Consider the following 17902-nt stretch of genomic DNA (forward strand, 5'->3'; position numbering starts at 1 on the left):
AGCCTGAATGCACCTCAGCCGGTTCTGACAGCACAGAAGGCGGGAGATTTAAATACCCGTCATTTTCTAATGTTCACCGCTTCAAGACCTCTGTGTGAGCCGTGAGTTATTTTTTAAAACGACGTGTTTGCGTTGCATTATCAAACCTTTGATAATCACTGACCGCTACAAAGGCTAACACGACTAACGTTAGTTAGCAATACCGTTAGCTATACATAGCATGATTTTCTATCAGATACCCGCTTGCTAATGCATCCTAAATGCTAACTTAGCGTAATAAGTCAACACGTCCCTCAGTCACTGTATTGTTGCTGTTATGCTGACATAGTTTGTGAATAAAACTTGTGCCCTTTGCGAACAGGTTTACCAAAAACAATGAATCATATGAGGAATATAAAGGAAATGCTGAGCATCCCAACAGGAAGCAGGTGGTTAGCTTCACTATGCACAATGCCCCTCATCTAATGTGGATATTTATAGCTGGTATCTTTAAACTTATATTTGCCACATTTGAATGTGAACTGTGTTTGTGTTTTATATACTCACCAAAACGTGTGGGAACAATACAGAAATGCAGCTACCAGTGGCTATTCCAGTTTAACAGACTCTCAGTTCTTGTTTGGGTCTCAGTTTTGGCCTGAAAATTCTCAGGGCACATCTCAAGATGTGAGTATTTCATCCCGGAACTCCCAACAAAGCTCACAGGAGGTGAGTATATATTCATTTCTAGAATGTGAATGATTCTTATAAGACAGTAGTAATATCCTCTAGTGACCAGATTATATAAAATATATACTCTGAGTATTAACTGTGTTCAGACCTGAATAGAAAAGATGTAACAACAATTTACAGTTCCACTACATGTCTGTAGTTGTATCACCCACTGAGCTAATGTTGCAAAACAGGACTTTTCTTCATAGCACTGCTGTAGTACTGTTGTTTGTATACAAAGCTTTAGGAAAACTTATTGGTAGGATCCTAAGAGTACACACTTGTTTACAAATTTTTGAAAACATCTCCTTTACTGTATGTAATACTGTATGTTCATGTGTTTTTGTCATTTTTTAGGGGAGTGACCCAAAGTTTTTAATCAGTTATCACACTAAGCCTCTCCTGTTTGGAGACTTAAAGGACAAAAACAGAAATTCTGGGCTCCTGGATAGATTTGCGGAAGACAGGACAAAGGTCAAAGACAAAAATGAGGGGTAGGTACTCTTATCATGTGAGTCATTCTCTGAATAATGAGTCATCCTTAATCATCTGTCTTTCTTTTTTAATAGTGACATTTTAGCCAAAGAATGCCAGCAAATCAGAGAAACTCTGAACAGTGTAAGTGTACATAGACATAAATTGTGTTGCTTGATTTAGATTGGTTTTGTGTTTGTTTTTTAATCAATGCTATTTCTTCCAGATCCAACAACTTGTTCTTGGCACTGAAAAAAATACAGCTGTGTGTGAAACAGTGCTTGAAAAATTTGACAGTTTTGCATCAACATGTAAGTTTTATATTACATTGAAATTTGCTTTCTGCATTAAAGAGCAGTGAGGAAATACTTCTTATCGCCAGTTGATGGTGCTGTTTGCCTTGTGTTTCACAGCTAAACGTTTTCATATATTTTCAAACTCTAGACTGTGATTTTTTTATGCTCATGCTAAAACTTATTTTTTTAATTTTTATTATCAAAGTGCAAAAGAACCTTAACAGTCTTCAGAGCGATATTTCCCAGCAGTTTGAGAGTTTGGCAAACAAAGTGAACTCCCAGAAAGAGGTGCTAACAGAGCTGGAGGAAAAAGTGCAAAAGGTACATATTTAACATATTTTAGGAAACTGTGAGAAGTGATTGTAAAGAATGACAACCCTAACCTTACTTTGTTGTTGTATTCTACTTATATTAAATATGACTTTTCATCAACTTTATGGTATTTTACTTTATATTATGTTAGGTTATACAATTTTTACCTTGCCTTATTTTATATTTCTGGTGATTAATAAAGTGTTTTTGATTTCTAATAGTGATTTTTATCCTGCAGAATGAAGACACCGCTGCAAAGCTTGACTTACACCTGCAAGGCTTAAAGGACAGTCTGGAGTGTATAAGAGAGGAGCATATACGAGAACGAGACATGCTTGAAGAAGCCCTGAAGCTGCTCAATACTTTAATCTCAGAGCAATCAGCCAAAGGCAGCACTGACAGAGTCATGGATAGTGCCATCCAGACATCACCAGGGCTTCAGCAGTCAATGTCCATCCTACAGGATAACAAGCTTGAAGGCACTCAGCTTACATGTGTGTCAGACAACCTTGAACAAAGTCAGGTTGAAGTTCCCCCTAAGAAGAGCAGCAACAACACCATGAATAGGGGATTCACTGTAAAATGCATTAGGAGGCGCAAAAAGAGGTCGCCGGCACCCTCACAGAGGAGTAAGTGCACAGATGAAAACAGACGACCTCTGATGAACTGTAATAAACAGCCAAAAGTTTCAACATCTCTCCGCGAGCATCGTGATCTCAGAGCAACCAGCCGTGACACTCGCAATCCAGGCAGCGTGATGCCACTGAACTGGGAGACCAAATTAAGTGAAACTGCAGGATGTTACATCACCCCTGCAAATGGCTGGTCTCAGGATAGCAGCAGCTCTATTTGTCTCCATGGAATTGAACCCATCTTAGAGAAACTGTCATCATCTGAGTCTAAGATAGACCCGATAAAACCTATAGGAATGTTAGAGTTGTGTGAAATCAACTATGATTCTGACTAGTAGAGGTTAAGAGGATGAGTCTTTGAAGAGTGTAGGATTAGTTTTCCTTCTGTAAAAAGTAAAAAAAGCCAGAACAAAAAAAGTTGCACACTATATTTAAGTTTATCCTGGCTAAAGTTCTGTCTGTTTTTGTTAGAAACGAATGTATTCTTTTTTATATTGCTTGCTTGGCATTGTAAATAAACTAATAAAGTCCCTAAAATATATTTTATGTATGTTGTGTAATATGTTAGTAAGTAATAATAATTTGACATTGACAATAGAGCCAGAAAAATATTAGAAGAAGTCAATTGAATTGAAGATAACTACCACAGAGCTGGTGTATTTATACAAGCACATATGAGTGAATGGGCTCCAGTTGTGGAGAGAGCTAATGTCAAAGTGTCCACTGTAATTGTCATGTTCCACAGCATGGATAAAGTGTGTTTATTTGCAAAAACATTAACACATTCTGCTACAGCAAGCATAAACAAATAAAAACATAAACTATTACATACAAAATATTACAATTTTACATAGGTATGATGTCTTTCAAGATTTTAACCATAATTTATATCTGTCCGGAAATTCTTTACTTATGTTGCCGAAAATCATATGTTCAGGTAATCCTCTCTGTAGATGTTACACAACAAAAAAGAGTCGACCAACAAACAAAAACGGAACAAAAGATTATTTACAAATTTCGTTTCTGCCAGCCAGTGTGCAAGTAAGCCATAAAACCACATACTCTTCATGCAGAGCTCAAAGACCTTGACTGCCTTTGGCCCAGCAATAAGTGCATTCATAATTAATAATTAATTCCTGTCACTATTTCTTCCTCACAGACTTTGATCTGACTGTCAGTGAGGTCACTGTTTTGCTAAGTCTGCAGGAGGGGAGATGAGCCCCCTTGGGTTGAGATTTGCCACTAAGCATACATCATAGTTGTCGTGCATAAGAGTGCACCGAGCCACCACTGTCCACCGGTTCTCCCATGGGTCCAGCTCCAAAATGTCCTTTGTTATATCATCATGACGATCTAGAGATAGTTTAGGAAACAGAAGGCGAACACAGTCACTTGAAAACTTAAACATCATTCAAACACTGGACATAAATATTTTTTCAGTACCTGCTCCTTTGTAATAGCCACAAACATAAATCTTTCCTCCCACCACTCCAGCATTGGAGGCATTTGTGCGCAGGGAAAGCTGAGCACATGGGAGAGGTGGTCCATCCCTCCAGTAATCTCCATCTGGGTTATAGATCTCCACAGCATTGAGGCAGTGACGCGATTGCCCTCGGTCCACACCCTCACATCCAATACCTCCTACAAAATGTTCAACAAACTACCTCATTATCAAACAAATTCGGACATGTCAACACAGTTCAATACTGCTTTTATCTCTGTTTATCAATAACTGTACCCATCACAAAAATTTCCCCATTGAGCACCACAGCACTGCAGCGATACTTTGAGTGCTTCATTGGACCTAGCTCTGTCCATTTATTTGTGTTTGGATCATACTCCAGAAGGCGGTTACTAAGACGGTCTGGCTCATCATCCATCCGGTATGACTGGAAGGTTGACAAAGAAGAGCAGGTGCAGTTAGAGAAGACTCACAGACACAGTTAGACCCTGAAGAAGTTTAAAGTCTAAATGCAGGTTTTTGCATCACCTGTGGGGTTCGACCACCTAACACATAAAGACGATCTTTCATTCTGACCACGCTGTGATAGGCCAAGGGCATAGGCAGGGGTGCGGCGCTCCGCCAGGGTCCACCTTGGAGGGACCATCGCTCCACACAATTTGTAATGAGAAACTGGTTCTTCAGCTTCATCTGCCCACCCAGTAGGTAGAGAGTGTCACCAAGTGAACAAAGAGCATAAGAGTCTCGGTACTCTGCTGATGTCAGGCGCTCCCAGCTTCCTTGGGCCTCCACTTTGTACCTGAAAGCCCAATCAGATATTAATCAGTAGTGTCTGATCAAGCTACAGTGGTCAAATGTGTCCCCTTCTTACCTGTAGATCTCAACTTTGATGTCTTTCTGTCGTGCCATTCTGCGTGCGCTTGCCTCTCCTGCTACAATAATGTCATTTCTTTCTGTGACAACACCACTACACACATATCCAAGAGCATCACCATAGCGAGGTGAAGTGATGTAGTAGGACCGGCCTGTGGATGGAGCGAAGCAGAAACTGCGCTCCGCGAAGTTGCCATACCTTGACCTAATCCCGCTACTGTCATTACCAACACAGAGCAGCAGATCTGTGGTCTCCATGCCATACCGCAGCTTTAGCTTGCGTGGTGCAGCTGAGGGATGCATTGCTGTGGCTGCCAAGGCATCATTCAGCATCTCTAGACATTCAGCATCCGCAAGCACAGCTGTGTTTCTCTTCATTGTCTCCCTTAAATAGTCAGGGTTTATCAGTGGCAGGCGGACCTTCCTCAGGAGCTCTGGAAGATGCAGAATACGCATATCACCACTCACCAGAGTGTTGTGTTTGACCCAGCGAAGAACCACATCCAAGATAGTTTCTTCTCGTGAAACATTAATGTCATCTGAAGACAGGAGTTTTCCCAGCTGGTGGGCTTCTAACTCAAGGACCTCCTCATTCTGGCAGACCTGGACAAAGTGCTGCCTGAGATAACGCTGAGCGTGATCAGCCAGGTCCTCTGCACCCAGGTCACGGGCAAAATAAAACACACCAAGGCAATTAGAGGCATCCATATTCTCAGTCATATGCTGCTGACAGCGACCGAAGACATCATCCATCTGCAGAAGAAAAGCTGCAATTGAGATGCCCTGTACATTGGCATTAGTGAGAGGAAGATCTGAGCAGTACATGTAGTTCAGAAGGAGGGCCAGGCTTTCTGCCGGGGTGTCACGCAGGAATATTTCTCTGTTGTTGCACTCCCGGAGGCCACATGTGAACATAACACGGAAGTATGGACTGAAGGCGGAGAGAACAACTCTGTGACAAGGAAAACTGATTCCCTCTGCAACCAGCACCACATCTGTCAGATGCTCAACTTCCCTCATCTTCTGCAGCTGGTTAAGCAGCACCAGCCCGTGTTTGGCAGTGAGATCCATTTGGCTTCAAAATGTGTAGTTTAAAAGTGTAGATATGATTCACAGAACTACACAGGATGTTTTTACAGCCTGAACAACCAGTCTCTGAAAAAAAGAGATCACTGATTTAACTATATACATATGGCCATATCAACTGTGAGTTTCACAACAGCGTCCGAATTTCATCTGGGCAAAGAAATATAATAATATATAACAAAATAAACTATTTTTTTACAATTTTTACCAACAAGCCTTTCTATCTAACAAATATTGTGTATAGCATAGTGTATATGCTTTAAAGTAACATGCATTCTTACATTTAAGCACTCTGGCAGAACACATCATAAACATCATGAAAAGCCTTACCAAAGTTATGAACTCCTCCGATTGAAAAAGGTCTACTGTTTTTCTTGGTCTAAAAAGACCTCTGACTATCCATGTTCTTCATCAGGCTACATGTGTTGTTTATTTTTGTCAAATGTGCCAGTCACTGGGGTTAGAAAAGTCTGAGCAAACGGGAGGCAAAGGTATGTACCCCCTCCACTGTGTAAACCCAAAAATAGACTGTTGCGACAGACACAAGTGGGTCAGAAAGGTTTGACAGAGTGGGTAGTAGGGAGATTGTTTTGAAGCACTCACAGTGATACATGTTATGATTTGTGTTCTGATTTGTTTTATTGGCATTACTGTATGTAGTACTTTATATATGGGATTATTATGTGTTCATCTTCCTGTGTTGTTTGCCGTTGTCACGTGCATGCAGCTCTGGAATGACGGGCCCCAGCTCGGATTCAGATTTCATGACGCCACTGCCTTGAAAACCTAGTCTATATGCACTGTGCTCATGTGTTCAAATTTCCCCATCTAGTTAGACCATAGTTTATGTTTTTAAGACTAAAAACCACAACCTCAATAAGTCCTGAAAGCTAAATTGTTGGTAGTTTTAAATTTGAAATACTCTAAATGATTTGTTCAGAAGAAGCAGGACAGGCAATACAGACTTGATCAGTATAGTAGGAGTGTAAAATGATCTTTTATGGTTCATTGACCTCATTTTTGTTGTTTAATGGAAAAAAAGGGAAATGGAAACACAAATTTGCTGAAATTCAACAGAGTTAATCTTTTCCCTCTTTCAAGCCATAATTACATCCTTTTCTTCTTCTGGTAAACCATTATTTATAACAAACCTCTACCCATGTCATCCTGACTTTAGTTAACCATTAGGCATTAAGGTGTACAAATACTGATACAGATTGTAACTGCAGTTGTAGTCCGACAGTAGCTCTGTTGCATCTGGTTTTCTTGTTCCGTGATTTTATTAGCAATTATTATTGCTTGAAAGAGTTTGCCAGATTTAGCTGAATGGATTCTACACACAGATATGGGAAATATAGGGTGGAGAGGGAAGTGCTGGATGAGGAGCGACTGGAAGAGGTAACACAAAGAAAAACACACTTTGATGTCCACCCTTCCCTGACAGAGTCTCTTAAAGATTCATTAAGGTAAGGCAAACTTTTTCTGTACTTACAAAAGACTAGCAGTATAAAAATGTCTACATTTGCTTCTTGTGACCATAAATACTCTCCCAGGTGTACAGTGCCTAAACTGAAGCAAACTGTGGTGAGCAACCTGCCTGTGTTATACTGGCTACCAAAATACTCAGTCTGGGAATATGGCATGTCAGATCTCATCGCTGGGATTAGTGTGGGTATAATGCACCTGCCACAAGGTATGACAAAAATCCACCATGGCTGACAATATTGTTTTGGAAAATCTTGGTACAATGTTGTTTTTAGTATTTATTTATTGTCTTGTTTCATACAAAACTGTAAAGAACAAAAGATGACAATATTTCACATAAAATATCACAGCTCTGTAAATATATTTGGACTCTCCTGTCCTCCACAGGTATGGCATATGCATTACTGGCTTCTTTGCCTCCTGTATTTGGGCTCTACTCATCCCTCTATCCGGCATTAATCTACTTCTTCTTTGGAACATCCCGACATATTTCGGTTGGTAAGTAGAGAGGAAGAAATATTGTTTTTTCATTTGCAAATTTTGTAATTTTCCTTATCTCCTGCAGGCACACTTTCTTTTTATGCACTGATACAGTTGCCAGAAATAGTAAGGATGTTAAGCTACTAAAGCTACTATATGAAACTGTACACATCACTATTAATTTTTTAAATAGTTGTTTAGTTGCCTTTACAGTATGGATGGGTCATTTATGTTTTGTATATTGTTTATTGTATGTTTTACTGTGTAGGTACATTTACTGTGCTTAGCATCATGGTGGCCAGTTTGACAGAAAGACTTGCTCCAGATGAACTTTTCCTCAAAACGAATGGGACCAATGTCACAGCGAACGTTGACATACTTGCCCGGGACTCATACAGGGTGCAGGTGGCAGCTGCTACAACTGTCCTGGGAGGACTCATTCAGGTTTGCAAAACTAACCATCATTCAATATTGTCTAATATTGCTACACCTACTACAACATGCACGATGATTGTGTTCACAGGTGCTACTGGGTGTGGTAAAGTTTGGATTTGTGGGGACATATTTGTGTGAGCCTCTGGTGAGGGCGTACATGACAGCTGCTGCATTACACGCTGTGGTGGCACAACTAAAGAACATCTTGGGAGTGTCGCCCGCACGATTTAGCGGCCCATTGTCACTGGTGTATGTAAGTACTATTAAATATTGATTGTAACAATATAGATAATAACACAAGAGTTGCATGTGCTTTAAGGGCACCAGGGTCCAGTATTGTCTTTTGTTTACATCTGCAAGTGTGGAAAAATATTGTGAGGTACAAGATATGATAAAACATTGCTTTCTAGGAAATACAGTTCCGTGTGTGTTTTTATACATGCAGTCTTAAGCTATCACCCTTTGTTTTCATTATTTCAGACTCTGAAGGATGTTTGCTCGTTGTTGCCACAAACTCGTCTCCCCACACTGCTGGTCAGTGCTGTGACCATGGTGCTTCTATTCGCAGCCAAGGAGCTGAACTCGTACCTCAGTCCCAAACTACCAGTACCCATCCCAGTGGAGCTCCTGACAGTAAGTTGACCCAAGGACGCAGACACTCATTATGTTATCACCTCTGTTCTGACACTGATGCTTCAGCTGTTTTGAAAAAGCACAGGTACAGTGGAAAAAAGTGTTTGAATCAGCAGCAGTATCAGGGCCTCTGCATTTGTGCAGTTCACAGCAAAATGCACATTTATGGCTAATAATTAGGTCTATGTCTAGTTTGTGATTGCCTAAATTTTAATGATTGATGTTTGAAGGCTAAAGCATGTGACATTTGTGTTTGTGATCTCTTTAGATTGTGGCAGGAACATTCATATCATCCTATGCCCAATTAAACAGCAACTACTCTATTTCAGTCGTTGGAGAAATTCCTAGTGGGTGAGAATTTGTACTAATCTCCTTTGTCATAACTGAACTCATATTTCATTCAAGCTTGAGCAGTACTGACTGTTTTCTGTCTTATCTCATACCTGTGTGCCAGTTTAAGTCCCCCCAGGCTCCCAGATGTGAGGATCTTTGGAGAAGTTATCGGTGATGCTTTTGCTTTGGCAGTTGTTGGATATGCTGTATCTGTTTCACTTGGGAAGACATTTGCACTGAAACATGGATACAAGGTGGACAGTAATCAGGTGAACAAGAACACATATCACTGTTCATAATTCTGCCTTCAATATTTCCATGCTTCATATTTCTTGTGTGTTTGTCACCTGCTGCAGGAGCTTGTGGCGTTGGGTCTCAGTAATACGGTTGGAGGCTTTTTTCAGTGCTTCTCTGTCTCAGCCTCCATGTCTCGAAGTCTCATCCAAGAGACCACTGGAGGCAAAACACAAGTGAGTCAGCAGCAGAAATGACATCTAATAAATGTACTGCAGGCAGACAAAAAGAACAAAAAGATTTTATGTCAATGTACATACTGGTACATACAATGTCCATGTACCCAACTGTATTTAAAGTATTTTAATCCTTGAGTAAGGGTGTGCAAATTTGCCTCGTGTAAAGTGGATTAGTAAAAGCATAAAATGAAATCGTCCTGTAGCTTCAGACATGCTTGTTTCCAATAGTACAATTAGTAGATATAATAATTAACCAGGTAAAAACCCATTGAGATCCAGATCTCATTTGCAATTAAGTAGTTAGGATACCACCAAATGTTTTTAAGCTACTGTCCAACTGTACATTTTAACAGTCTCTACTGTAATGTCCTGTTAGCATGCATAAGTATTTGAATAAAAAACTCTGATCTTTTTGTTTTCCTTGCAGATTGCTGGAGTGGTCTCATCTCTTATTGTGTTGGTGACCATATTAAAACTTGGACCATTGTTTCAGGAGCTGCCAAAGGTTGAATTACCCTACAACCTGTGAAACAAGTTCTTATGTAGTATCATGCACTGACTAGCTTTGTTTATTGTGTTGTTTCAGGCTGTCCTTGCATCGATTGTCTTTGTAAATTTGAAGGGCATGTTTAAGCAATACTCTGACATCGTTACACTGTGGAGGAGCAGCAAGATTGATCTGGTGAGAGGATAAATGCATTATTTATTGACTATGCTACATCATTTTAATGGACCAGTAGGAAGGAAGGAGTGAAGAGTCAGTGCTGGTGCTGCTTTGGCTTAAATAAAGAATCTCTCTTATTAATTTGTACGGTTGTATTTCTGTTAATATATCCCTTCAACTCCTACACACTGGTCCGTTAAATGACAAGTCTGACTGTTATTCCTCTGTCATCCAGGTGGTGTGGGTGGTCACTTGGGTGTCAACATTACTACTCAATCTTGATCTGGGACTAGCAGCATCTATCACTTTTGCCCTGTTTACAGTCATCTTCAGGACTCAGCAGTAAGATTCCCATCCTCACAGCATATGCCTCTGCAAGGCTGCAGGATCAAACATATTATTATCAATATATTATCAATGCACACATAATATACATGTACACAACGTGATTGTTTGTTTCATTCTTCAGGCCAACATACTCTGTTCTGGGAAATGTTCCAGGCACAGACCTGTATGTGGATATCGAGACACACAGAGAGGTAAGACAGGCAAAATGTGAAGTTATGATCTAAAAATTCAAATAAATAAATGATGTTCCTCTATTTGACAGGCAAGAGAGATTCCAGGCATTACTATATTTCGTTCCTCTGCTACAGTGTATTTTGCAAATGCTGAACTCTACCTTGAGGCTCTGAAAGCAAAGGTTTGGCCTATTTCTGAATAATAATATAATAAAAGCTAAGGCTGCAAATGGTGAGTGACCAAATTAAATGCTGTTCTTTACCTGTTTAAAGAGTGGGCTGGACATCAGTAAAATGATTATCTATAAGAGGAGGCAGGAGGCCAAACAGGAGCGAAGACAAAAAAGGGCTGAGAAACGAGCAAAGAGGCAAGCCAAGAGGAAGGTAATGAGATGGTTAGACTTAATGGGAGTAATGTGGCCTTTTTTTCAGTTTGTGTTTTTGGTTACTTTCCTTAAATGTAAGACGAATAATTTTTTACTCACCGCTAATACAGAGACAGACACAGAAGACAGCCAAACAACAGTCTGGATTACCAGTGTTCTCTGTGGAGGAAGAGGTTGGTTGCTGGAGAGACAGGTGTACAGAGGGGACAGAAAATGAGGAAGAGGGCTGGACTGAGAGGGAGAATGAGACCGTGTTTGTCATCCCAACCACTCCCCAAACACCTGGCAGCAACTCCAGATGGGAGTACCTGAAAGGTGGGGATGCAGATTGTACCAGTTTAGGGTGGGTATCTGAGCTGCAGGATGGGGACACCACCACTCTTGGGTCCAGCAGCGAGGACACTCTGAGCCATGACCTGGAGAGGGTGTCTCTTGGTTCTTTGGGCAAGTGGACCTGGGATATTCACTCCATCATTCTTGACCTCTCCACTGCTAACTTCATCGACACAGTAGCGATCAAGACCATGAAAAATGTAAGTAGTAGAGGTATAAACATGACATGGCTGAAAGTGTTCCTGGCTTTCCCCATCACTGGAAAGCTTAGAGGAGGACTATTATTCTTTCTGTTAATTCAGGCGTCAAAAAACACGTTTAATAAATGATGTAAGTGTAATTCAAGAAGCAGGAGCCACATGTACAGATCTCATTGGGAGTTTTACAAGAGAGTTACATTTTCATGCCTTGGTGTTGGCCAGAGGCATGTTTCTCCTAGATATTTAGATGAGTGAATCTGAAGTGCCATCTGTGATTTTATTAATGTTGTGAGAATCCAAACGGCTTGCATGGTAAGAGGCCGGGCAGACATGAATGTAAATGGGAACTTGACTGGTTGGCAGAGGCACCTAAGACAAAATAAAAAGCAATACAAGTCTGTAACCATGTCCTACTGTACTGAAAGTAATAACAAGAAGCATATTTTTTGTTCAAATTCAGACAATTTATTTATTTTCATATTGAGTGCTGTTGTCTCTGAAATGTAAGCGTATCACACATTTTGGTTCAATAGCCAGCAAATAATTACTATGTATTGCACCCACAGATTTTCCAGGACTTCAGTGAGATTGACGTGGATATCTACATGGCTGGTTGTCAAGGTGAGTGATCACCTTCTTACATCCATGAGCCTGTACTGCATTATTTGACTTTGTATGGTGGTAATCTGCACATAACATCTTGTACTTTCAGCATGTGTGGTGGAACAGTTAGAGCTCGGTAAATTCTTCTCTGATACAATAACAAAGCGACGCCTTTTTGCGTCTGTTCATGATGCTGTACTCTACTGTCTAAACAACCGTGGAGCAACATCATTCCCCAGATATGAGACATCACTGGTACGTTCAGATTTCTCCCTAGAAGATAAAGCTAGCATTATCACTGTGACATACTGCAATTAGCTAATAATTGAAAATCAGGATTTAAATAACTCAAAGTCTGACTGAAGTAAATGGCTGTGTTCTGATTGCAGGACATACACAGCAACACAAAACTTTAACGTCTTCGACCAACCAGGTGGTCCAACACAGAAGACGGGAGGGAAAACTGAGAAATACTGTTTGTTAATTTAGTGATCACTGTTTTTACTCATAATGCTTTTATTTGTGTCTTTTAGTTTATGTTGAGTTTGTACATTTTGTATTATATAAAAAGAAAACAACAAAAGCTGAGACACTTGAGTTTAATTTAACTTTATTTAGCTTTGGAGAGACAGTGCATTAAAAAACATGATAAATAAATGAAAATTCGAGCAAAAATCTTGTGCATTTTAATGTGTTGTGCAAAAAGAATGACTTGAAGGAACAAAGACAAGGCAACATGCATCACACTGACAGCGTGTGAGCCTTATTTTGGTAATGGCAGCAATAACAAGGTAACATTGAAATGTTTACATTTCAGTTTCAAGTGCAATTGTTGCTCACAGCAACAGCAAAACATGTTATGCATGCAAAGGAACATTTTCTCAAATAATAACTCCTTCACTGAGTTTCTAGTGCAGCTGTCCTACAATTGTAGATTCGAAGTAGGTAAAATAACAGGAAAGATATATCCAAGCAATATTTAACAAAAACATCTCCTTACTGTTGCATAAACCCCCTGTGACCTCATTCCCTGAATTAGTTCTGCCTCTCCAAACTGGCCACTGAAGACATTCTCAGAAATGTTGTGCACAGGACTGAGGAAGGCTAGGAAGAACTCTTTTTTTTATATAAATTTGGTGCACGAGCTACAAGTCTTGATGGATGCTGGGACTCTCTACATCTGTATTCAGTGTTAGATCGTCATCATCATCCTCATCCTCTGGCTGCTGCGACACCAACTGCTGGTAGCGAGCCTGCCGCTGGTAATCCGGATCGATGTTGATCCATTTATTGGCAACCCACTTAGTGCCATGGGTGACCACACAACCCCCATGCAGAGCATATTCATCCTGCTCCCCCACCCAGCCTGATGAGAAACACAAAACATGTTAGCTCTGGTGTTACTATATTGTGTTTAATTTTAAAATAATTCAAGAGCTTATCACCTAATAAGGAGCTCTGTGAGGACACTTGAAAAAGATGCATAGTGAAGGAGTGAGCTCCTGAATTTTGTTTTTTGTGGGAGTGCTGCTGGTAGGTCACACTACTATTGGGGTCCAGTGCACTGATATTGTGAGACAGCCATGAGAGACAGTCAAAGAGATTTGTTGTGAGAAACTGACAAGAGGAGCGCTCTTTCACTGGGGAAACACTCCAGCCCACAAGTCCACAGACTGTTTACTCTACACCAAGAAAAGCACATTATTGTGACTATGAACCACTCTCTAGAGGCCCCAGATGCTACATTTTACAAAAAAGGGATTATTACTCTCTATGACTATGATTTTCTGAAACTCTGAGACTCCTTTCACCTGAGACCACTACACACTTTCATCAATTTGAAAAGTCACAGGTGTTTTTCCTACCTCTTCCATCAGAGAGATAGTTGTACCAGAAAACAGCATTCCCTTTGGTAGGCTTTACTCTCAGGTTACTCTTGCCACAGTTCCTTCTGGTGTCCAAAAGATCCACTTCATCCTGTATGAGAGACTAAAACACACAATCAAACTCAGTGACACGGTTTATGTTAATGTTATAAGTTGGGCCTACACACTCACTGACAAACAAAAGTGAGTTAACACAGATATGAAGGACATGCACAGTATGTACACAATACTTGTTTTTGCAGGACCATTCATACACACTTCCAGACTCAGACACATTTACGCACCACTTCATCATAGGTCCTGTTGTCTGCCACAGGGAATGCGGTCTCCCCGCCCCCATCAACAGAGTTCAGGTAGAAGAGAACTGTGATGTACCTGAGTGTGCAATACAGATTTAAGTTGGCACACACGTCCGGTGCAAACACACAAACACATAGCATACAAGTGGGTGGCACATGATTTCTTTTTCCAACTTGGCAATGTTGAGTTACACAAACAAACATGCCATCTGTCACAATGGAGCACCAACATACAGTTTAGTAATAACATCAGACAGATGAATCCCAGCCAACCTCAGTCAACACCTCAGTGATCACACCTGCAAGATGTCTCGAACGGAGTGGATGTGTTGGCTGCAAGGCGTGTGTGTGTGCACGCTGTTTCAGGGTAGACGGGACCGCTGTCATGGTGGGCATGGTAGTGCCCCCCCTCCTCATAGCGTACCACCTGGAGCGGCTCACTGAGGTCCACTAATGAAGGTGGAAGCCGAGTGAGGCGAGTCACCCTGTGAGAGGAAAAGGTCAGAAGACACGTTTTAAAAGAAAGAAGGCCACAGAAATAAGAGCATAAAATGCATCTCATTTAACCCCTTGTGTTTCTCACCTGGCCTTGATATCTTGCAGGACCTGGTGTGCTCCTTTGCCCTGGTAGAGCCAGGTGTGTCTGCTGTTCCTCACCAGCTGACTCCTCTTCACCCCGCGCTGCAGGAGGAACCGCTGGAAGGCATCATTGCTCAGAAGCCTGAATTCTTCCAGACTCAGCAAACCTAAACAAAATGTAAGAATGCACAAAAGCTGATGCCTCATTGAAGTTGTGGATACTCAGCGTTACCTACAAAGCATGAATCAAGTGGAACTGTGAACTGCTATAACAAAGGGATAAAACCATTATTTTATATAGCCGTATTCCACTGAAAATGCATCACAGTTATATTTTACATAATCCTGTATTTACTGTATGTCTAGTGACAACACTATTGCATTGGTTCTGATGAAGAGTATTAAAATGTCCTAATGCATCATAAATACTTGGGGCTTGGATTGCAATATGAACTGATCAGATTTCAGTCGACAAAGGTCACTCTGACACTTAGCATTTAAAAGTCCTTCTTAAACCTAATATAATGTTGATTTTTTTACCATCTCCATCCTTGTCAGCTTGGAGGCCGGCATAGATCTCCCTCAGATTCTCTGGTGTGAGCCAGATGCCGTCTCTCACTCGAGAATGAGTCAGAATCTGTCAGAGTGACAGTAGTATGAGTTTACCAACAATCTTTTTTTTTTTTTTTTTTATCACCCACACTACAGTGCAAGCTCTCATTCCACATACTGACATACACCTCATGGAGCTGCAATTGTCCATCCTGGTTAATATCAAGAAGGTTGAAGATCTCCTCTGGGCTGAGGTTGAGCTCCTTGGCCAGCTCCTCTTGCCCATCTTGTACCATTAACTGGCTCTCCATCAGACCTTTCAGTTGTGCTAGCTGCATCACCACTCTACATTCATCTTCTGACAAGAACCCAGGGATCTCTGCAGAAATACACAAAAAACAACTCTCATCTTCTCAGCAACATGCTTCTATATTAATTCTCTGACACATTAATTCCCAGTAACATAGATGATCAGCTAGTTTTATCAGCTGCTGGCTCACCCCCATTCAGGAACAGACGTATATCTGCCTCACTTAGTCATAACTATTTAGAGATACGATAAAATAATCCTTTATTAGTCCCCCACAGGAGAAATTCTCAATCTAACTCAGCTAATTTTAACTGGTAAGATTTACATGAGACCATTAGAGGCTTCCTCCTACCAAACAGCAGAGGTTTTAGACTCAGAGTCCGCATCTCATGCACTTTTCCTGGGACCAGTGACACCTTCTGGACATGTCCCACCTGAGAGATAAATTATGGCTGATTTTGTGCGTTTAGACTGAATGAGTAAATGAGAAAGTGTGAACGGTGCATTTTCACATCACTCACTCTTATCCCCTCGATTCTCGTCAGGGAGACCTCACGCAGAAACTCCGGTGTTGATGGCTGACGTCTCGACTCTGCGCGCTGGTGGCCACTGCTGGGAGCATCATCACGACTCCGGCTGGCGTCTTCCTGCCCGCTGCTGTAGTGCACGTAAAACAGCAGCGCAATAACATTAATGATGTACACGTGAAAAAATACCATTACTACCACGAAGTAGGACCGGGAGCACACGCTGCTCTTGTGGCAAGAAAGACGCTCGCACGGCGGCCGGAGCGGCAAGGTCGCGCTCCTGGACTGCGGAGTCGCGTCCTCCTCCTCGGTGGCAGCAGCATCTGGGGTTTCCTGATTGTCTGTCATTCCGCTGAGGGTCACGGAGTTGACGGCCCTTCAGATGCAGAGTTATTGATTTTCAGATTTTAAGATGAATCTTTGCTGGTTGTCTCAGATGTGCTGAGTGACAGATGTCCGGGTTAATTAAATACAAGGAAATCCTTAATCAGTTTTCGCTTTGTTTGCTTTTCGATTTGTTCGCTGCAGAGATTGAGCCGAAGTCGTTGCGCACTGTAAAAGAGCACTGATGGCCTGGAAAGAAACATGAAATGACAGTCCTCTTAAAAAAAAGCCCAGAAGTCAGCTGTGAGTGGGGTTGTGTGCTTATGTGTTCGCCCTCGGACAGCAGCGATGCAGTCTCGGACAGATCTTGTTTACACTGCAGCAGCACCCTGTCAGTGTGGCAGCGAAGAAACGCACTGCGCACCAAAAACCACGGCGGAGCTCACCCTGCTCCACAAAGCCTGCTCCATTAATGTAATCCAACATCCACCTAGAAGAGAGACCATCCTTCAAAATTAGCTATATTTTTAACACACAAAAAGAATCGGCTTACTCCATTATTTACACGCCATTTGCCCGAGCAACGGAGGACAGCAACAGTCTGTCCGGCGTGAAATGCTGTCCCCTGGCGACCTACACCAATAACACACTCCAGGCTTTACTAGTAGGCTGTTCCCGGCAGGACTGTACAAATAATGAAGGGCAAATAAATAAATAAATAAACAAAATAATAAATACTTTACACTGTCAGGTATTATTTAAAAAAAATAGAATTTTTATAATTCAGTTTTATAATTCAGTTGCCGATACTACTTTGTAAAATTAATAAATAGGTTATTTATTGTGAGACATCCTGATGATAGTTCTCTACGTAAGAGATGCTTTTATTTTTTGGATGACGCCTACTTCCGGCTACCGCAAGCAAAAACTCTTTAATTTCCAACCTACGGAAAACGTTTCTTCTAGGTGAGGAGATATGTTTTTGAACCACACCTTAATGTCTCCAAAAAGTGGGCTGAGTTGTCGAACGGCA

At 41.2% G+C, this 17902-nt stretch overlaps 4 protein-coding genes across 5 annotated transcripts; 2 read left to right on the forward strand and 2 right to left on the reverse strand.

The window, feature by feature from the left end:
* The first annotated feature begins 367 nt into the window (after window positions 1-367).
* ccdc36 (coiled-coil domain containing 36) lies at window positions 368-2760 on the forward strand. Its single transcript, XM_028405180.1, has 7 exons — window positions 368-428; window positions 570-708; window positions 1069-1205; window positions 1281-1329; window positions 1412-1496; window positions 1687-1802; window positions 2032-2760. Exons 1-7 carry the CDS (start codon window positions 376-378, stop codon window positions 2758-2760), a joined length of 1308 nt encoding a protein of 435 aa, XP_028260981.1. The 5' UTR covers window positions 368-375.
* Window positions 2761-3162: 402 nt separating this feature from the next.
* kbtbd12 (kelch repeat and BTB (POZ) domain containing 12) lies at window positions 3163-6323 on the reverse strand. The gene is made up of 6 exons (XM_028406137.1): window positions 6177-6323; window positions 4759-5915; window positions 4416-4686; window positions 4164-4314; window positions 3869-4066; window positions 3163-3778 (listed from the first exon to the last, which is right to left on the reverse strand). The coding sequence occupies exons 2-6, from the start codon at window positions 5829-5831 to the stop codon at window positions 3609-3611; spliced, it is 1863 nt and encodes a 620-aa protein (XP_028261938.1). The 5' UTR covers window positions 5832-5915; window positions 6177-6323; the 3' UTR covers window positions 3163-3608.
* Window positions 6324-7089: 766 nt separating this feature from the next.
* On the forward strand, window positions 7090-13056 carry slc26a6l1 (solute carrier family 26 member 6, like 1). The gene is made up of 19 exons (XM_028406453.1): window positions 7090-7312; window positions 7400-7539; window positions 7719-7829; window positions 8080-8255; window positions 8335-8499; window positions 8727-8879; window positions 9148-9230; window positions 9334-9481; window positions 9569-9682; window positions 10113-10190; window positions 10272-10367; window positions 10585-10691; window positions 10819-10888; window positions 10960-11052; window positions 11144-11254; window positions 11367-11789; window positions 12356-12410; window positions 12502-12647; window positions 12782-13056. Exons 1-19 carry the CDS (start codon window positions 7173-7175, stop codon window positions 12806-12808), a joined length of 2436 nt encoding a protein of 811 aa, XP_028262254.1. The 5' UTR covers window positions 7090-7172; the 3' UTR covers window positions 12809-13056.
* On the reverse strand, window positions 12986-17486 carry p4htmb (prolyl 4-hydroxylase, transmembrane b). Of its 2 annotated transcripts, XM_028406455.1 has the most exons (10): window positions 17423-17486; window positions 16540-16675; window positions 16371-16452; window positions 15897-16087; window positions 15697-15793; window positions 15161-15323; window positions 14877-15062; window positions 14563-14653; window positions 14258-14381; window positions 12986-13758 (listed from the first exon to the last, which is right to left on the reverse strand). In XM_028406455.1, the coding sequence occupies exons 1-10, from the start codon at window positions 17425-17427 to the stop codon at window positions 13538-13540; spliced, it is 1296 nt and encodes a 431-aa protein (XP_028262256.1). In that variant the 5' UTR covers window positions 17428-17486; the 3' UTR covers window positions 12986-13537. The 2 variants fall into 2 exon arrangements, with proteins under 2 accessions (XP_028262256.1, XP_028262255.1); XM_028406454.1 differs by having other exon boundaries at window positions 16540-17484.
* Between the last annotated feature and the right edge of the window lie 416 nt (window positions 17487-17902).

Source organism: Parambassis ranga, chromosome 5 (genome assembly GCF_900634625.1).
Source record: "Parambassis ranga chromosome 5, fParRan2.1, whole genome shotgun sequence".
Classification (NCBI taxonomy): domain Eukaryota; kingdom Metazoa; phylum Chordata; class Actinopteri; family Ambassidae; genus Parambassis; species Parambassis ranga.